The sequence below is a fragment of the Cryptomeria japonica genome, chromosome 11 (assembly GCF_030272615.1).
Source record: "Cryptomeria japonica chromosome 11, Sugi_1.0, whole genome shotgun sequence".
NCBI classification, from domain to species: Eukaryota; Viridiplantae; Streptophyta; class Pinopsida; order Cupressales; family Cupressaceae; genus Cryptomeria; species Cryptomeria japonica.
This window is the reverse complement of record NC_081415.1, coordinates 539,189,858-539,210,626: the sequence shown is the minus strand read 5'-3', so window position 1 is coordinate 539,210,626 and position 20,769 is coordinate 539,189,858. Positions and strand designations below refer to the sequence as shown.

Genomic DNA, 20,769 nt, shown 5'->3' with positions numbered 1-20,769 from the left:
TTGAAATGAAATTTGACCTCTCTCCTGTGCTATGCTACATGATCTGAGAGAGATTGCATTATAATAGGTGCAACTTTGTATGTATGTATACATATACTGTCTTCAATTATAAAATCGAATCAGTTCTCCACTTATGTATTTTGTAATGCTCCAGAATATATACAGAAGATTATTCACCTTTTTGTGTACATATACTCGGGGTGTTTCTTGGTTAAAATTTCACCTATTTATCGTTTCTCTGACATGACTCTTCGTGGAACAGTTTTCTCCTTATTAGGATAATAAAAGTAGGTAAAAGGGTTTGGAAACACTAATTATCAAAGCATATGAGTGTACTAATCATAACCATTGCAGATCCCCTTTCCCATATTGTGCGTATGTATGTAAAATATGAAAATTGTCAAGTTTCAGCAGATGGAATCAAATTTCAAAGAACTGTAGATTTACATTTCTTAATGATTTGTGGCTCTGCTAGGAAATTGATTTCTCAACACACATACAGAAGACTGGAAAATATAAGAAGTAGAATGTTAGTAATCAATATCAAAAGTTCATGAGAAGATTGGATCTTTTAAAGTGAATTTACAATTCAGTAAGGCTAGCTTTTAACTTTTATTTCACTGCAAAAGGAGAGGGTTAGATGATATAAGATACTTTAGCTTGGTCTGTTTGACCTATTGAAACCATGGTAGTTACTGGGGGCAAAATCTTTGTTCGTATTCAAATGCAAGTGACGGTGAAAATTTGGCAGCCAAATTTTTGAGACATTTATGGAATGAAAAGTGATCTGTGGAACCATCTTTACGAACCACTACAAAGCACCGTGTTCTTGGGTATTCCGGGTTGCATCCAATCTGCCAATCAAGAAACATAGATTTTACATTTAATAAAGAATTCCTCAGAAAGCTGAATTTAACTCTATTACAAAGAACAAAATGCTTGCAACAAATCTGTAATAAACAAATGTCAAAAGCTCAACCAACGTACTGGTTTGATGAAAAGCATTTATATTTGAAAATGATTTCAAATAGACTGCCCATTACATTCTACAGGTAATGCATGCAAGCAGTCTCTAGGGAAACTATTACAAGCTTATGCACTTGCTTGTATACCTCTAATTGCAAGCTTCTGGGTGTGTGCAACTCACGCTTCTACACTACAGTTGTATAAGATAATTGACCACAAATTATGCTGCTTAAAAAAAATTATCTTCAGGATTCTTGGTAGTACCCAACTTGTCAACAATTAGAAAGGTCAACGGGAGAAAATCTGTAAAGTTCTCGAACTGGGATTTTCACTTTCCTTACAAAGAAAGTTATTTACTCAATGTTTCACACAGATTTAGCAGTAAGATAATAATGACGAACAGCAAAACAATTTCTCAGAGATGGGTAAATCCGACCCTTTCATTAGAAGCAGCCAATTAACAACCGATTTGTATTGAGGCAACTGATTTGTATTGAGGTACGGTTATAAGAGATTGTGGAAACATTGATGGTTACCGTTGGCTGTTGCACTCAGAAAGTAGAAATGAATTCAATCGAAAATCCTTATTTCTTCAGAATGATCAGACCAACCTCTTAATCGAAGCAACAGCAAACAGGCTTCGTCCAATCAATCAAGACTTGCATCCATTCCGCTCCCATAGGAATTTTTGAACAGCCTGCCTCTACAAACCCGTCCAGGAAGGAGGCTCACGCACGAGTACAATTACTAATACTCCCCCTTTTGTTGAATCGTTCCTCATAATAATAATAAACCCCAATTTCCTAATATCTATTGCCGATACTGAATGATGGCAAATATAAATTAAATTCGCCGCACATTCCTTAATTTACCACGGCAATAACATATATAGAGGATTAAGCAACAACTATAAGAATCGGGCCCACGAGACAATACACCAATAATAATAATTCCTATTTGATCTCTATGCAAATGCTATCAATATATGAAAACGTTCGATAGACTTAGGCTATTATTAAATAACAAACCTTACCCGAACATTTATCTGGCCGCCAATAATAAACATCAGTGACTAATATAATTTAGTCATTTAAGTCCTTCAGACATAAATTGCCACATAGAGATATCTCAAAAGCGCATTTTTGAGGATATAAGCCAAATTACAGCAGCAGCCTGGAACTCTATTCATCCTCCGTAGTATTTCCTTTTGATAAATATTTATTTTTTATTACTGAATCAAACCCACTCTTGCAAATATTTTTATTAAATAAACTGATCTCCAATTTGTCTCCACTTCACAAGTTTGGTCAGCTGTGAACTCCGTAATGCATCCACCTCTTGGAAGAACTAGGTTTTCGTTGTCAAACTCCTGAAGGTTTTCGTCTCCAGAGATCACCAAACCTGGATCAAATCAAAAGCATACTTTCTTGAAGATAAGGCCAACTTGAACATTGGAAAACTTTATTTAATAAAGTGACATTATAATATTTTATTATTTAATTAAATTAATATTAAATTGTCATATGAATATTTTATTTATAGTTTGATAACTTAATAAGAATCAATTTAATTAAATTTCACCTTTAAATTTGGGGACATAACAGTCCTCTTGGCCCAAACATTGCTTGTCCTCAAGCAATTCTCTGTTGCACCACTAGGATCCCAAACTAGCCCATTCCGCTACTCCACTTTGATGCAACCTACAGTACCTAACCCTGCAACTCTGTTTTTCCGAAACCTTCCCACTATCAAGCTGATTAATAGATCCCAAATCATCACGCTGTCCCATTCATCAAAAATGAGGAGATATAGGTATCTCAAGAAGCTATCAACAACAAACAACTGTCCAACTCCACACGATTTTTCATGGATGTGCAAAATACTCATCCTGGGTGCACGAAAACGCATATCAGCCTACCCTAGGCTGCTGATGAAAACTCGAACAACACCCATGATTCTGAAAATCAGACTTATGATGATGTAAAAGGTGCCTCTAATGACCAATGATGATAGAGCCTTATTGTTATGCCAACCTGCAATAATAAAGAGATGATCCATCTCTCTCCAAAACACCGAAACAGCTGCTGTCCCCTGAAGACAACCTGAAATCTATGTGGTTTAATTATGCCATGTACCAAGGCTCAGCTGAAACTTATCCACTTCAAGTAAATGCAACTCAACATGAAGAACATGGATCACACACATTTCATACCCTGAGAATTGAGTAACTCCATACTCCATAATGTATCATAAGGTAGAAGTGTATCAGTAACTTCTCCAAGAAAGTCCACACGCTTAAACAAAGCTGAATAACCAATGCCCTCATCCATGTACATTCCTTTCTGGGTTGGTTCAAAAAATGTAAGCTCTACCATGAGAGCCTCTAAAAGAGATAACTCCTTAAATTCTCCATGAATGACCAAAAACCCAACCAAAATACTTATGCCTCCCTCTACATGTGTAGGTATAACACGAGTGGCTGATCCACCAAGTGTGTGCTCAACTACCCTAGCTTCCTCAATGATTTGAGCCTTCAATGGATGTTTAAAAGTGGAAACGTATGATCCTCATGATTCAAAGTAGATCTCCAGACAAAATTTTCTGAATAATAACTCTTCTCTTGTTCACACCTGTAGCGTCCTAAAATTGCGACACTTGCAATTTCGACCGCATTTGGGTCTTCACGATGGCGACGCAACACTGAACCTGAATGGAGATCCCGAAACTTGTTCATGACATCAAAAATTGCATTTTTCAGCACCCTGGCCTGATCCTCCTTGCACCCTGCTATCCCTGGAGGTGGGACCATGGCGCCCAGCGCCCTGGTCCCTGGCCCTATTTTGGGCCCGGTCTCTTATGGGGCTTTAGGTTTTTTATGTTTGCAAACTGGAAAATAATCTTCCCAGGTCGGTCTAAGGTCGGAAAAATCAGTCTTTTAACCCTAATTGACAAGTATATAAACTACATTTCCCCTCTCAGAAAGGGTAGATGTTAAGTAGATGGAAAAAAGGCGGATACGACATTCAAACATTCAAACATTCAAGCATTCCTTCAAGCAATTGATCATTCTAAGTCTCCATTCAAGGCTAAGTGTTGCATTCAAGACAAGGATTCAACCATTGATGAGGAGATCACATACAACATACAACATACAACAACATCTACCCCTTCGCATGTAAGAATACAAACATTCTTACAACAAGGTACTAGTACTTGTTTTACATTACAATCATTTACATTTACAGCATTCTCATTTCTTGGTTAATTCCAAAACCGGGGTTTGACCTAAAGGGCAAACCCCTAATCCTTAACCCCCCAATCGTCCTCTCTTTTTTGTGTGTAGGTTGCAGGTACGCAGCTGAAATTGAAGATCTGGAATCCTTGTGCAGAGACGAACAGATCCCCCTTCGTTTCGCGGATTTTTCGGAGGACCGTGTGCACGCCGGGCGCCACCGTCCCGTCAACTTTCGCTCAAATTTGCAGGACAGCGCCGTCTCGACATTTTACTGCTAATTCCAGGTCCGCAGCTTCATCCTATATTCCTATCTCTGTTTATAAGTGAATCTTTCTCACTTTTCATGCATTCCTAGCTTAATCCTTCTATCTTTATTGTCTTGCTTGTTCTATATGACTGCAGCATTCCTTAACCTCTTGTAAGTACTGTCTTGTTTGGGCAGCCAACAACTTTGCCTTTCAAACTCTTTGTGACCATCCACCATACATACTTTTACATCTTCCATGCTGAAATATACAAATTCAGACTCCTTGTGGCTTGGATCCATAGCAAATGCCTCATCTTTGACTCTCAAAACATGAATGTCAACATTGGGAGACTCCATAACATTATCATCTTCATGTTTAAGGGCTGCCAACTCATGCTTCTGCAAAGGTAAGGAACTGCTGATCCAATTCAGGAAATCAGTCCTTCCCTCTTGCCTTTGTGTGATGCCTTCATGGATCTTGGTTACTTCTCCTTTTATGAGTGGATGATTATCCATAAGTGTTGGTTCAAGAGTTGTCTCCAATTGTAAAACCAATGTATCACTTGTCATAACTTCTGTACCACAGTTGCAAGTTATACCCCTTGTCCTCTTTTCTAAAAACTTCATATTGGAGCCCAACAAATCCTTCATCTATGTATCTACATTTCATATAAAGTTGTTGCTCCCTGAAGGTGGCTGATTGAATTCCCAATTTGGATGATGACGAATGTCGCAAGCTCAACTCCAAGCTAAGCTTATCAACTTCATCTTTTCTCCTTCTTAATGCATCTAAACATGTCTTATTAAAGCTGGAGTAGATGATCTTTATATGATGCTAAAAATTGATTGTTGAACTTGATATTATTATTTTAATATTGAACTTGAAGTTTGAACAATGAATATTTTATAATATTTATAATTTATGTTCTAAATGACATTAGAATTTATGGTGGTTTTGCTGATTATATATGGTACTATATTCTAAACTTAATTTCTACTTTTAGACTGCAAATAATATAGCAATCTATTGATTTGGATGAGATTGAGTCCTACAGTGACTATACCCTGCAGGATGATGAGCCATCCTTGTTTATAGAGGATGAGATTGGTAATTTCGAGGGGCAAGCTATGGAGGATGTGGTTGCAGCAGAAGCAGGGGAGATGTTGCGACATTTTCGCACATCGCCCCATTGCAAATGGGGACCCCCAATTTTTTCTGCTTTCTAGGTTAGTTGTAGTGTCTTTTGCTATTAACCTTTTACTCGAGGAAGTGTAACTCTCACATTGTCAAGAGCTGATCAAGACATGTCTCTCTCTGAGTTGGAGTGAGGTTAGTTAGCTCTCAGGGCTTAAGAGATGGGTGATTTGGATGATCATTTCATTTGATCATCAACATCATATGCCTCCAAAATCAGAGATAAAATCGAGTCTAAGCATGGAGGAATGTCAAAGGAAGTTCAAGGATGCTTGACATGAGGATAGTCACAACACAGCCAATCAAGATGAGGGTGTGTTGATGACAAAGGGCTCTAAGATTGATGAAGTGTCTCTATCAGTGAAATTGCATACGTGAGGCCACAGTCAGTCCTAGAAGTCCGACCTACCTCATCCCATAGTCAGTGCCCCCATGAAACCCCCATTGTGCCTTGGCTGACAGTTAGTGCCCCTTCATAAGCCCGACCTTTCTCAGTTAGTGTTCTATCAAATCCACGACCACCCAGAGGTGACTGTCAATGCATGCTAAAAACTCCACCCAGGGTTAGATAAAAATGTCTAAGGCAATGATTATGTCAAAGATGAAAGAAAGATGAGTTTAATGTGTAAAGTGAGATGAATTCAATGGAAAAGAGAGATCAAGATGGATCAATTAAGAAGTTTGAAGGCACAAACATAATGGAGGCTAGAAGCTTTACCAAGGGTTGAACCACTTCTTGTCAATGCCCTATGAGAAACCTGACCTAACTGAGGCATTGTCAATAACCATGCAAAAGCCCAATCATTTTCGATCAGTGGGGTCTCAAAAGCCCGCCCTACCACTGTCAATGCTACCTCCAAAGCCCAATCAGCTTGCACTTCCAATCAATGCCTTGTGGAAAGTTCGAACTATCATAGTCAGTGACCCATTGGATCTCTGACCTGCTTGAGACCTCAGTCAGTGCCCTATTGAATCCCCGAACTTTCCAAGTCAATGCTCATTGAAAAGTCCGACTTCCCATGGGATGTCAAAAGTTCGATTATGCTGGGTGAAGTTTTAGTTGCCCTTGAAAATCTGGTCAAATGGGTGAAGGGGGAGCAATTTTCAAAGCTAATCAAGTGAAAGATCAAAGGGGGACAATTAAAGCATGTAGACGGCAAGAGCTGGAAGTTTTTGCTTCCACCTAAAAGGCTATAACCAAGATCAAGGCATTATCAATGCCTCCCTAAAACCACCATCATCCTGCAAGCACTGTCAATGCTCACCAAGAAGTCTGATCACTTCGCGCCTAAGATGTCCGGTTCGGCTCTCCTAGCCCCTAGTTCTGGTCCAGTTCAATCTGGATTCTCGTCCAGGGCTGCTCCGCCTGTGGGTCCAGACAGGGTCCGTGACCACGGGGGCTGGTTCAAATTGGTCGAACCAGGTTTGAACCTGGGCTGGACCTGGGCGAATTTTGCCGACCACAGGCAGGCCAGGCAGAAAAGTGATGTCATACAGTATTTTTTTTGCAAATTTTATAATATTTTGACATCCACAACCTTAAAAAATGGATTTTAAATGACTTATATTGGGTTTTATGTCTCACTTGGTGTGCAAATAGATTGTTTTCTCTTGAGCTGAAGCAAATAGGTGGTTGAGCACGAGGGATTTGGAAGATCAATTTGTGAAGCTTGATCAAGTGTTTGTGCTTCATTCATACTCCTTTGCAAGATTCTATTGGGTGAAAGAGGTAAGTTTTTATTTTATTTTATTTTGTTTTTGTTTTAATTTCAGGTGAAAGAGGTAAGTTTTTTTTCTTCTCATTTTATTTTGCTCTTGGAAACTGTTATGCCGACCATTGTCTCCCTGTGTTCTACTAGACTCACCATTCGAAGTGGTGTGCTGAGACTGATCCCTATGCGGTTGGTGCTGCTTACCCCTCTGTCCCAACAATCGAGACATCATGTCCATCATGGTATCAAATTTCTTCTCCATCTAAGCACCTGGACTGATTGACCTAGCTTGCCCCTTATCCTTCTCGACCATGGTACCTGTACTACTCTCACTATCACTAGAGTCTTTCCTATGAATCCCCATAATGCTGGATGTTGTCTCACCCTCTGGGACCTGTGGTGGCTGCCACTGTACGTGATACTCTTTGGTACAAGTCTGAAATTCTTTGTCACTCATCAAAAGGATTCTGAATCACACGATGGCAGGAAGATCTGTGCTCTGATACCATACCACTGTGGTGAACTCACCCCAATTTGGCAATCTGATAAAAAAAATTCTAATTTTTTCGAGTTTTTTTGTAATTTCTGATTCTTTTGGGGTTTTTTACTTGGATTTGCAAATTCATGAAAAAAAAACAAGAAATAATTGCTGGAAATGATAGAACCGCAAGTACAAGTAATGAATGAGGGCAGTTTTCACTTTATTGAAGTTAAATGGACAATTGCATACCCAATCCAATCATGTGCAGGTCTGATTTTGTAATGTCCCCGACATAATTAAATAGTCAATTTAAATAATTTATTGTACGGCCCCGTACTTAATAATATATTTCGGGCCCCTTTTATTAATTAGTTAGTTATAAACTTTTTGGTGTCGGCCCGTTTGTAACCCTTAGGGAAACTTCCTAGAGCCCATATATATGGCCGAGTTAGTCATTGTTGTAGGTTTGCAAATTTGGTATTTTTCTTTGTTTGTGTGAATTCTAGTTGGAGTTCCGTGGTTAGCCATTTCGGAGGTGGAAGACCCTCCCTACTTGGTATCTGCAGTTTCAGTGGGATTCATCCTTCACCCTATTTTGCTCTGTGTACTTGTTCCGAACCTCATCATTATTGAATCAAATTTCACTTCTAGTTTCATATCTGGTAACCTGGTATACATGCGTGTTAATTAGGAGCTCACTACTTGATATGCATGCGGAAGATCAACCCTTGAAACCAAAGGCAGTCCACTGAACCATCGTACAGCCATAGTTTTAAAACTCTCGGACTCGCCTCAGACTCGCCATGGACTCGCGAGTCCTTTGGCGCCGCGAGTCGACTCGCCTAGGACTCGCGAGTCTTTCGCAAAGACTCGCGGGCCCAGAAAAACGCGCCCGTGAGGGTTAAAAACGAGTTTTTTTAAAAAAATTTTGACTTCATTTTGGTTTTTTTTTGGCTGGAGCAGGTTAGAAGGGTTTGGAGGAGTAGAGGGAAGAAGGAAAAATCAGCAAGAGAGATCTAGGTAAGGATTTTTCTCTTTCTTTTTTTTTTTCATTTGAATCATTTCATTGTTTTGAAACTGAAAAAAATCTTGAAAAACAAGGGGATATGCTGCCAAATTTTTTTCTATTTTCTTTCCTAAGTTATTTCCTCTTTTTTTTTTCTTGTTTTTGAATGCTATTTTTCCCAAATGATTCATTGTCATTTTTTTTGTTGATTTTCCATAAAACCCTACTAATTTTTTTTTTTTCATGTTAAATCAGCAATGGCAAGTTCAACTCCAAGGGCAACCCCAAGGTCAGGAAGACAAAGAGATAAAGCTTGGAAATATGGGATTGCAGGAAGCAAAAAGGGGGAGGTCACTTGCACCGAATGCACAAAATGGATGACTGGTGGAATCAATAGATTAAAATACCACCTTGCACAAATACCTGGATCTGGTGTGGAGGCATGCCCCAAATCAACTCCTGAAATTATTAGAGAGATGAAGGCCATTCTTGCTGAGAATGATATGCATAAGGAAGAAAGGCAAAAAACAAGAGAAGCCATGGCAGCTGCAATGAATCCCACATTGTCCACTTCGGGTCCCATTGGTCACAGTCGGGGTCGTCAGTCACTTTCATCTTTTGGTGACAATGAGGGTGAGGCTAGTGGCACTCCTGTTAGATCAGACAATAATTTTTTTGTACCACGCAATGTTCCAGGTGCACAACCTTCACTTGAAGGTACAGGATGGAATAGAGAGAAGCATGAACAAGCACGGATAGCAGCTTCAAACTTTTGGTTTTACAATAATCTATCTTTCAATGCAGCAAACAATGTGTATTGGGAAAGTTTTGTTAATGCATGTACAGTGGCGGGTAAGGGGTTTAAGGCCCCAACAGGTCATGACTTCAGTGAGCCATTGCTAGAGAAAGCTGTGAAAAATACAGAAGGTGTGGTTGATGATCAGAAAAGGTATTGGAAGAGAAAAGGATGCAGCATTTTATCTGATGGATGGACAGATGGACGGAATAGGACTCTTCTCAACTTCTTGGTGCCTTCAAATGGTGCAATGGTATTCATAAAGTCTGTTGATGCCTCAAATGAAATAAAAAATGCAGAGACTTTGTGTAATCTGTTGGATGGTGTGGTTCGGGAAGTTGGAGTTGAGAATGTTGTCCAAATTATCACGGACAACGCAGCTGCATATGTATCTGCAGGTAGAATGCTTATGCAGAGGCATCCTTCGATTACATGGAGTCCTTGTGCTGCACATTGCTTGGACTTGGTGCTAGAGGACATTGGGAAGATTGGATGGGTGAAGAAGGTGGTTGAAGATGCAAAAAGTGTCACCAAATTCATCTACAACCATACTTGGGTGCTTGCTTTGATGAGAAAACACACAAATGGCAAGGACCTTGTGCGACCTGGAGTGACACGATTTGCTAGCCACTTCATCACTTTGCAGAGCATTCTTAGTGCCATTCCTCATCTTAAGCAGATGTTTGTGTCAAATGCTTGGTTGGGGTCTGCATACTCCAAAAGACCTGAAGCAGAGAAGATTGTGACCATTGTTTTTGATGAAGGGTTCAATAAAAGTGGAGAGGAGTTGACTGCGGTAAGTAACAAACACAAAAGTAAAGTTTATACAATCTTGTCTATTTGCTGATTTTATTTTTTAGGGGTTGATTTTGTACTAATTTAAAATTTGTTTTAATTTTTTTAGGTGACAGAACCTTTGGTGAGGGTTCTTCGTATGGTGGATGGAGAGGGCATGCCAATGGGTTTCATTTATGAGGCCATGGATAGGGCCAAAGAGGCCATTTCACATTACTATCGTGGAAATGCAAGAAAATGTGAAATCTTTTGGCGCATCATTGATCGTAGGTGGACAAACCAACTCCACCAACCGATACATGCCTTCGCCTACTTTTGAACCCGAAATTCTACTTCTCTGATTCATTTAGGGCTGATGAGGAGGTCATGGCAGGTGTTATTACATGCATTGATAAGATGCACCTGATCCTGAGTTGAGAGACAAGGTTCTTGATGAGTTGGAGGTGAGATTTGACATTTGCAATTGCTCTATCTTTATTTATGAATTCGGAAATGTTCATTATTGAATTTGAGTTTGACACTTTGACTATCTAGTATCTATTTCTGAATTTGGAAATGTTCATTCCATTGTTCAAGATCTACAAAAGTGCAGAGGGGAGACTCTTCTCATCACAACTAGCAATTGATAGGAGAGGAAAACAACAACCAGGTAAAACATTTAGTAACTTAGTTCAATAGTGCAAGAAAAAACCTACAAACTTGATTGTTACATTTTTTTCTCAATTCTAATATTTCTAAATGTTTTTTGTAGATTTATGGTGGGAGAATTATGGTGCCAGCACGCCTAATCTTCAAAAGATAGCTATCCGTGTTTTGTCTCAGCCATGCAGTGCTTCTGGGTGTGAACGAAATTGGAGTGTCTTTGAAAGCATTCACACAAAGAAGAGAAATAGATTGTCACAAAAGCGGCTCAATGATCTAGTATTTGTTCGGTACAACCTTCGCCTTCGAGTTAGACAGGTGGAGGGTGTTTCACATGAGGCCATTGACTTGGATGAAATTGATCCATATGGTGATTGGACCATGAATGAACAAAATGATGGTGATGATGTCCTCCTTACCGAAGAAGAAATTGCAGAAATAGAGAGAGGAGCAGCACAAGATGCAGAAGGAGCAAGATTGGATGAAGATGAGGACGAAGATGAGGACGAAGATGAGGATGATGATGAGGACTATGACTTTGAAGAAGAATCATCTCACCATTTAGATACCACAACACCCACTGCTACTACTTCTAGCTCAAGGCCTGAAAAATTGAGCTATATTAGGAAAAATACAAAGAGGAAGATGTAGTCTTCTCTTTGGTTTGTTGATTCACATTGCTGTTTTTCACATTTGCAGTTGGACTTGGACATATCATTATATGTAATTTTGTGAACATTTATATACTTATGCTGCCATTATAGTATTATACATTTTAGAGTTGAAACTTGAAACTTGAATATGCTGCCATGAATGATGAAATTTCAAATATTGCGTGTTTGTACTTTGTAGATCATATGACATGTGTAATGTTTCAATTATGGCACTTATGTTCTCTAAATGCATTAATTTCTTTATTTTTTTTGTAAAACTACGGTTTTTTTTTTTGCCGAGTCTTTCGCGAATCTTTCACGAGTCCGAGTCCGAGTCCAAAATTTTGGTTTGCCGAGTCCGAGGCGAGTCCGAGATTTTCAACTATGCATACAGCTACCATCTCCTTCACCACACAACGATTGAAGTCCACGGTATGGTTACAGCACCGTACAGCTTCCCCTCAGTACAACCTTTCCCCTTTACACCATCATACAACCTCTCCACCGTACGACCATTCCCTCTTCACACCACCATACAGCTTCTCCACCGTACAGCCATTCCCTCCTCACACCACCATACAGTCACTCCCTCTTCACAGCACCGTACGGCCACTCCCTCCTACAGTTGTTACACTACCGTATGGTCAGGGAACATTACAGTGGTATCAGAGCTGGTGATCTTGCCAGCCTGTCGGGTAGTGGATGCAGGTGTACACCAGAAGGAGGTATCATTCTGCCAATAGAATGGGGGAACCACAGGATCCTACCAAGGAAGTTATGGCACTGTTAAGGGAGCTAACCAGAAGCCAAGCTCCACTCAACGAAACAATGATTAGAGGGGAACAACGACAAAAACTCATGGAGGATACATTGCGACAATTGGCCGTAGGTAAAACAAATGGAGATCATGGCAATAATTCGGTCATTGGAAGGTCAAACCCACAACGCTCCCATTTTTGGCCATTGATGCCAATATTTCCCTAGAGAACATAAACACCCTGCGGGGAGCAAGAGGCCACTTTCCAGGATTTGCAAGAACAACTGAATCAAGATTGGAAGGATGCAAATCTCGAGGGAGACATATCCTTCAAGGATTATGTTGAACTCCAGGTGAAATATTCAGGTGGTAGAAGTCGTGGCTACTACAACTATGATATCAAACAGAAGGGTGGTAAGATTAATTTGTCATCTTTTGATGGGATTAGAGCAACCTCGGCACGAGCTTGGGTACAAAAAGCAGATACCTACTTCCAACTCAACCCAATGTTTGAAGATGAAGCTATCAAATTTGCAGCACTTCACCTGGAAGGAGTCGCTCATGAATGGTGGCATCATGGAATGGTCACCCTTGGCCACGATCAAATAACTTCATATGCCGAATTCACGGAGAGGCTTATAGACCGTTTTGACGGAAAGGACCCAGAACTCAACTTCAAGGAACTAGCTCAATTAAAGAAATTTGGGCTTGTGGATAGTTACATTGCAGAATTCCAGAGACGGTCCGTGTTGGTAACAAATATCTTGGAGAGGAGATTGGTGGTTCTATTGATGGACGGATTGATGGAACCACTGAAGGGTTGGGTGAAAGGGTTCAATCCCAACACACTCTCTGAAGCAATTAAGAAGGTGCGTGACATGGCGACCTCAGCTTCTTCCTCCAAGAGTTACTCGCATGACAAACCACCCCTAGCCCTAAAGAAGCCATCATTAGAAGAAGCCACAAGGCAGGAACTCAGGAGAAGGAAACTCTGCTTTACCTGCAAGGAGCCATGGGGACCAGGGCACCGATGCTTAGCCATTGAAGTGGTGTTTGACAACGAAGAAGAGAATGAGGAAAATGGTCAACAAAGCATGGGGGAGGCTAAAGAAAACATAGATCGTGTAGAGAGAATTTCCACACTGGTTCGTAGGGGAAGTGCCATTACCGCTCTGACCAGCACTCCAGAGTGCAGTGTGTTCCGAGTTCGCGATACACTCCAAGGGCAACGAGTCATAGTAATGTTGAGCAGTGGGGCCACTCATAACTCTATCAACTCATCACTCGTCACCAAGAGGGGTTTGCATATAGGGGAGCATGAGGGGTTCAAAGTCAAGGTAGCAGGAGGAAATCTATTGTCATGTACTCATTTGGTTCCACAACTCAGCATCACCATGGGAAACTACACAGTGACAGACGATTTCTTCGTGATTGATTTGGATGATATAGATGTCATCTTGGGCATTCAATGGATGGAGACCCTCGACTAGTACACACAAAGCTTCAAGTGGATGGAATTCTCATTCGAAGTGGATGGCAAGAAGGTGGTACTAAGGGGAATGTCCAATGGCCATGTGAGGGAAATTTTGGCTAGACGGATGGAGGCAATCTTCAGACATGATGACATCGTCTGGGAGAGTGAATAGAGCGGGGAGCATCGAAGTCTGCAATTGCTTGAGGGCAAGCAATTTTTGGGCTAGGAGGACTGTAATGTCCCCGATATAATTAAATAGTCAATTTGAATAATTTATTGTACAGCCCCGTACTTAATAATATATTCCGAGCCCCTTTTATTAATTAGTTAGTTATAAACTTTTTGGTGTCGGCCCGTTTGTAACCCTTCGGGAAACTTCCTAGAGCCCATATATATGGCTGAGTTAGTCATTGTTGTAGGTATGCGAATTTGGTATTTTTCTTTGTTTGTGTGAATTCCAGTTGGAGTTCCGTGGTCAGCCATTTTGGAGGTGGAAGACCCTCCCTACTTGGTATCCGCTACTTGGTATCCGCAGTTTCGATGAGATTCAGCCCTCACCCTATTCTGCTCTGTGCACTTGTTCCAGAACTGGCAAATATGGAACCTCATCATTATTGAATCAAATTTCACTTCTAGTTTCATATCTGGTAATCTGGTATACATGCGTGTTAATTAGGATCTCACTGCTTGATATGCATGCGGAAAATCAACCCTTGAAACTGAAGGCAATCCACTGAACCACCATACGGCTACCATCTCCTTCACTACACGGCGACTGAAGTCCACAGTACGGTTACACCACCATACAGCTTCCCCTTCGTACGACCTTTCAGCCTCTCCACCGTACGGCCATTCCCTCTTCACACCACCATACAGAGACTTCACCGCACGGTCACTCCCTCTTCATACCACCGTATGGCCTCTTCACCGTACGGTCAGGGAACATTACAGATTTTGACTGGTACATGACAAAATTGGACTGATATGGTGTTCCAAAGGTCTGATCTGCCCTCTATTGTTCCTGATCTGAATTTTGTCAGATCTGATCTGCACCTTTCAAACCTGTTTTGAACCTGATCTGTTGAATGTTGCCTAGAAACCCTACGTCCCAGCTTTTATCGATGCTCCTTGCTGCAATAAGGGGATACGGCTGGTTATGAGTGAGCTATGAGAAGCTGGAAATGAAGCAACAAGCCCAAATCTGCTAATATCTTCCCAAAACTTGCTCTCCAGCACTGTTGATCTCTGATTTTTCTTCTCAAACAGCCTGTAGATGCACCCTCCCTACGCCTTTGTTGATGAAAACCTATGAGAAAACCCTTGGGTGATAGTTGCACACCTATAGGTAATTAATCCTCTAAGAGATTTCCTTCCCAAAAGTCTGATCATAGCTAAAACCACTGCTCCAGAGCTCAAAATTCCAATTTGCTGATGTAAAAAATGAGTGAATGAATACCAAGAATGGGCTTCAAATGTTACTTTATCACCTCTCAACTCAAATCGAATCCCTTTAGGGTTTCCTCATAACACAATATGATTCAATTAAGTTTTATTTTCACCTCTAGGCTGATCAAACTCCCTTAAGGCTTATTAGTACATGTTTATTTAGTCTCCTTCATTATTTTAAGTTGTTTTTAGAAACAACTTGTTAAGTCTCCTAGGGATCATGACCCATGGTGGCCCACTTTATTTGTTAGTGTATTAAAATAATATAAAGTAACTTTATTAAATAAATACTTATTAAGATTATTTAAATATTAGAGTCATCACCTTAATATTTCAACTCCTTTATTCTGAATCCATCAATTAGCCACCCAAACTAAAAACTGAAGCTGCCACTGATACTGAGGTGCTGACTGAATGAGGTAGGCCAACTACCAATTCCCTCCTAAAAAATAGGGATTCTCCTAAAAACTAGGAAATTGACCCAAATCATCTAGAAACGCCCATGAGATTTTCTGCAACACTCCACTGGTCTCTAGATGGTCAACCAGACACTACCAGTCACCTTCAAAATAGGAACATCCCAAAAAAATAGGAGACAACCCTCAAACAACTGAAAATTCCCATAGGGTCTCCTGCTATGCTCCACAGGCTCCGAGTGATCTATAGGTGAATTGTCAGTCCTTCCCTAAAAAATAGGAAATTGGCTCTGAGCTCTAGAAATGCCTCATAGACCTCCTTAAAGTCTCTTGATCCCTCTGAATAGGTCCACTGCCCACTGCATTAGCCTACAAGAACCCGATAATAGGCTAATCCCTGCTAGAGCACATCTACCTTAGGAAGGGGACATTACAATCTGCCCTCCTCGAAATTGCTTGTCCTCAAGCAATTTCAACTCCAAGTGTTGTAAGATCTACTCACTCTCCCATGTCACATCCTACATTGGCAAATCCTTCCACTTCACTAGATACTCCCTAATAACCCTCCTCAATCTCCTCTCTCGGGTATCAATAATGGCCTCAAGGACAAGAATCAATTTCCCCTACTCATCAAGGGGTGGTAACACTCTAGAAGAAATCACATTAATCGCCTTCTTGAGGTGAAACACATGGAAGACATTATGTACCCGACTATCAGCTGGCAACTCCAACTAGTAAGCCACCTCACCAATACGCTTCATGACCTTGAACAATCCATAATAATGTGGCCTGAGTTTCTCGGCTCCACTCTTCCTAAGAGTGGACCGTCGATAAGGCTGCAACATAAGGTATACCATATCCCCAGTCTTTAATGAACGCTCATCCCCGTATTGATCAGTAGAATGTTTCCATTGATTTTGAGCCTTCTGAATGTTTTCCGTCAAGGACCCCATGATATCCCATCTGTCTTGAAGTAGGTCCTTGGCACTACGTACTTGACTATCACCAAAAAGCAAATCCAAAAAATTAAGTGCATCATACCCATATAGCGCCATGAATAGTGACATCTAGATGGACATGTGGTAGGTCATATTGTAATAGTACTCACACATATGAAGCCACCTAACCCATGCATTCTACTTCCCTGATATATAATTCCGAAGGTATCCCTCCACCCACTTATTAACAAATTTTGTCTATTCGTCTGTCTAGTGGTGGTAGTTGGTGCTCGAGGTGAGCTCGGTACCATTGATTCTAAACAGCTCCTGCCAAAAGTGACTCATGAACTTGTTGTGCCTGTCACTAACTATGCTCCTTGACAACCCATGAAGTCTGAATACCTCCTTAAAAAACAGATTTGCAACCTGTATTGTTGTATATGTAGTGGTGATGGGGAAAAAGTGTGCAAATTTCGTAAGCCTGTCCACCAAAACATAAATGCAATCCCTTCTTTGGGATTTGGGAAAGCCCGTGATAAAATCCATCGAGATACATTCCCACTTCCTACTCGGAATGAGTAAGGGGTGCAATAAACTTGCTGAAAAAGTGTGCTCATTCTTATTCTACTGACAAGTAGGACACTCACAAACATATCTCAGGACCTTTGACTTGAGCCCCTTCCAAGTGAACCTCTCCCGTATCTACAGATATGTTTTGAAGTACCCAAGGTGTTCAGCCATAGGTGCATCACGGAAATCCCTCAAGACCTGTCGCTTCATCTTCGACCCTAGGACTAAGAAAATCCTCCCCTTGTAAATGATGAGATCATTTACAACTATGTATCTATCATCCTATATTGTCCCATCAATAGTACTTGCGGCCCATGCGTCCTTAGCATACTCTGCAGTAATCAACCCATGCCAATCATCTGCAATCACCCCAAAAGAGATCAAATGGGGTCTCCTTGATAGGGCATCACCAACAATGTTCTTCTTGCCCTTCATATATGCAATGTCGAAATCCTAAGATGCAGAGGTTGCTACTAGCTATGGGGCTGCCATTAAAAAGATATATCAAGATGAGGAGACAAGAAATATTGTCTTAAGGGAGTTTGGCCGATTTGTATTACAAAATATCATGATGTTGTAGCTCTTCAGGCCAGATATGAGATGGATACTGATGAGTGGTGGTATGTACATGGTCAAGGCTTCATTTTTTTTCCTCTTGCAATTAAACTTCTCTCCCAAGTATGTATCTTTTTTATTTTTTATTTTTATAGTTTTCCAATTCCATTTGATGCTATCATATTAAAATATTTGTATTTTATAGTTTATAAATTTCTAATTATGTTTTAACTTTTAACAGGTTGCAAGTTCTTCAGCTGAGAGGAGTTGGAGTACATACTCCTTCATCCACTCAGTCAAACATAATTGTTTGGGTGCAAAGAAAGAAAAGGATTTGGTCTACATACACTCCAACCTTCGTTTGTTGTCACATAAGAAACCTGAATATAATGCAGGGGCAACAAGGAATTGGGATCTAGCCCCTGAGTGTGCTGATTTAGATGCTTCAGTTGCACAGCTTGCCCAAGTCTCTACAGACAAGGCAGCTATGGAACTTGAGCGAGACATAGCTAGTGGGAGTGGCATTCCAATGGATTGTGGTTCAAATGATGCTGAATTTGAACCAAATGATGACCTTGGGCTTGGGTTTGATGCTTCAGAAGATGAATATGGAGATTAAATCCCATAAGCCATATCAATATGGCTTGTAATTCGAATTTTCATTGTGTCATGACATTTCAAAACTTGAATATTATCATTTTTCCAGATTATGAATATGATAATACATTTACGATATATGAATATTTATTGGCAATTATGGATTTAACATTTATGTATGGGAAAGTTACATTGTATGGATAGTATCATTGTAATAATGGTAGTGATAGTTTATATTTTATAATTTTCATGTTTGAACATATATATAATATATGTATATATATATATAATTAAAATATGTGTGTACGGACGTATCTGTACCCGTACCCAAGCAAAAAAAAAATCCAATTCCGCAATTCCATATCCGTACCCATACTCGAATCAGTAACTTAGGTTTATGCAAATGCAATCAAAGCATTGTTGAAATATATAGTTTTTTTTATATATAGGCATTCCTTGGGTATTGAAACAAGTTGTTCTTAAATGGAATCTATAGTTATGACTACTTATAAATACTTTAACAGAATCTAATTTCCCCTATACAAACATCAATATAATAATACAAAAGTTCTCAACATGTTTACATATTGTATCATGAAACATAGGTATTTATCATTATATTAATATATTCACTTGTCCAAACTTCAAAGAACCGAATGACTAGATAATAAAACTAGGACACATTACCATGTATGAGAATCAGTATTAAATATGGGACCTATCATAAATAATTCAAGCTAACATGCAAATTTCAGCAACTATATACTAAATAGATTAGTAGCATACACGGAATCAAAGCGATTCACTTGTACCAAGGCAGAAAGGATTAAGAATAGTTGGAAAGTCCAAATAATATTCAACGGCAAGAAAGAAAAAATGAAGCTTAAATCATAATCAAACATAGATTTCATACCTTAATATCTTGGACCCCACTTCCAATCTTAGCTGTACTTCGAGGATGGTATTGTAAAACTTTTAGAACAAAAGATCCATCTTCATCATCCAGAGTTTCACCCACTCTATAACTATAAAATGAAGGCAAAAGTCTTATATCAGAAAAATCTTAAAACTCCCAAGAGCACACCAAAGCATTTCTGTAATAGGAATCTGAAAAACTTGTGAGCCTATATGCTTCTTTAATAGGAAAAGAATGTTGTAAAACATTAAATTGATGGAGTAAAAGCTATACAAAGTGATTTGAATCAACTTTGACCTTCATAATATAAACTAATATAAAAGATTCAAAACAACAAAATACAGTAGAAAGAAATAAAATATTAAGGTTAGAGATGATATCTTTGAACAAAACTTTTGTAAGAAACCCATCAACCCTCATTTAAGAAACTGATTCTAGAACAAGTACCATAAATTTTAATAATCCCTATTTCATTTCAACAAAGGCCAGTGAATTCAAAATGTATAATGAATCCTAGTTATATGAAAACAGCATTCGTTTCTTTGCTAACTACTTATATTTTTACAATTATCAATAAATGAGCAAAATTCAAAGTCCGCACACATAATAATGAGAGAGGAATAATTGTACTTGCAGATTGTCAATAAGTCTCTAGGATTTGCTATCTTAAGTTCAAACTCATACAAATACTTAGCAGACCCTTCGAAAAAGTTCCTGGGAACTTAGCATCATTATCATCCACAATGTTTTTATACATCTCAAACCAATCATGCACTAGAGGCAATTACCAAGTCATATGGATAATCTTTTGTAGCACCATTCCTCTTTAGCAATCAAGTTATCAACTGATTCACATCAGCTAAGCATTTTGGCTACAAGTGAAATCAATAGTGTTCACTTTCCAGCCTAATAAATTAAGAGGAGCCTATGTATGAGACTAAATTGAGAGCAACAAAATCCTATTCTCAGCGTAGGAAACCTCAAATTCCTAATTGTGCCATTTTAAAATAAACAAATAAACTAATTTTGTTATTTCATGTCATTTATAGTATAAATAAAATTAGACATTATGCATTACGTGATTCAAAAACTTAAACTCGGTGAAAACTTGGTAGAACTAGAATTTGAATCAATCTTGGGACTCCACAAAAACTCAATAAATTTTCTTGAACTTCAAAAAAAAATGGTTTGTAAAATAATCTTCATAAACTTGCATAAACTGAATTTAGAGAATTCAAAAGTAGTTTGCCTTCATTTATAGATCAGAAAACAAGTTCAATACACATGATAGTGACATATCTCATAATTAAAATTACAAACCATATTCATTATCTAGAATTTTTTCCTTTGATTAGATGGTAAGGATAAGTGA

General features: G+C 39.3%; 1 protein-coding gene across 3 annotated transcripts in view; it reads right to left on the bottom strand.

Moving 5' to 3' along the window:
* Positions 1-397: 397 nt before the first annotated feature.
* Positions 398-20,769, bottom strand: part of LOC131048700 (DNA-directed RNA polymerase IV subunit 1) — a 199,233-nt gene continuing 178,861 nt past the window's right edge. For all 3 annotated transcript variants that reach the window (XM_057982763.2, XM_057982761.2, XM_057982762.2), the window contains exons 20-21: positions 19,395-19,506; positions 398-854 (exon numbers count right to left, since the gene is read on the bottom strand). In XM_057982763.2, the coding sequence (XP_057838746.2) occupies positions 693-854; positions 19,395-19,506 (274 nt within the window). In that variant the 3' untranslated portion in view covers positions 398-692. The remainder of the gene's footprint in view (positions 855-19,394; positions 19,507-20,769) is intronic.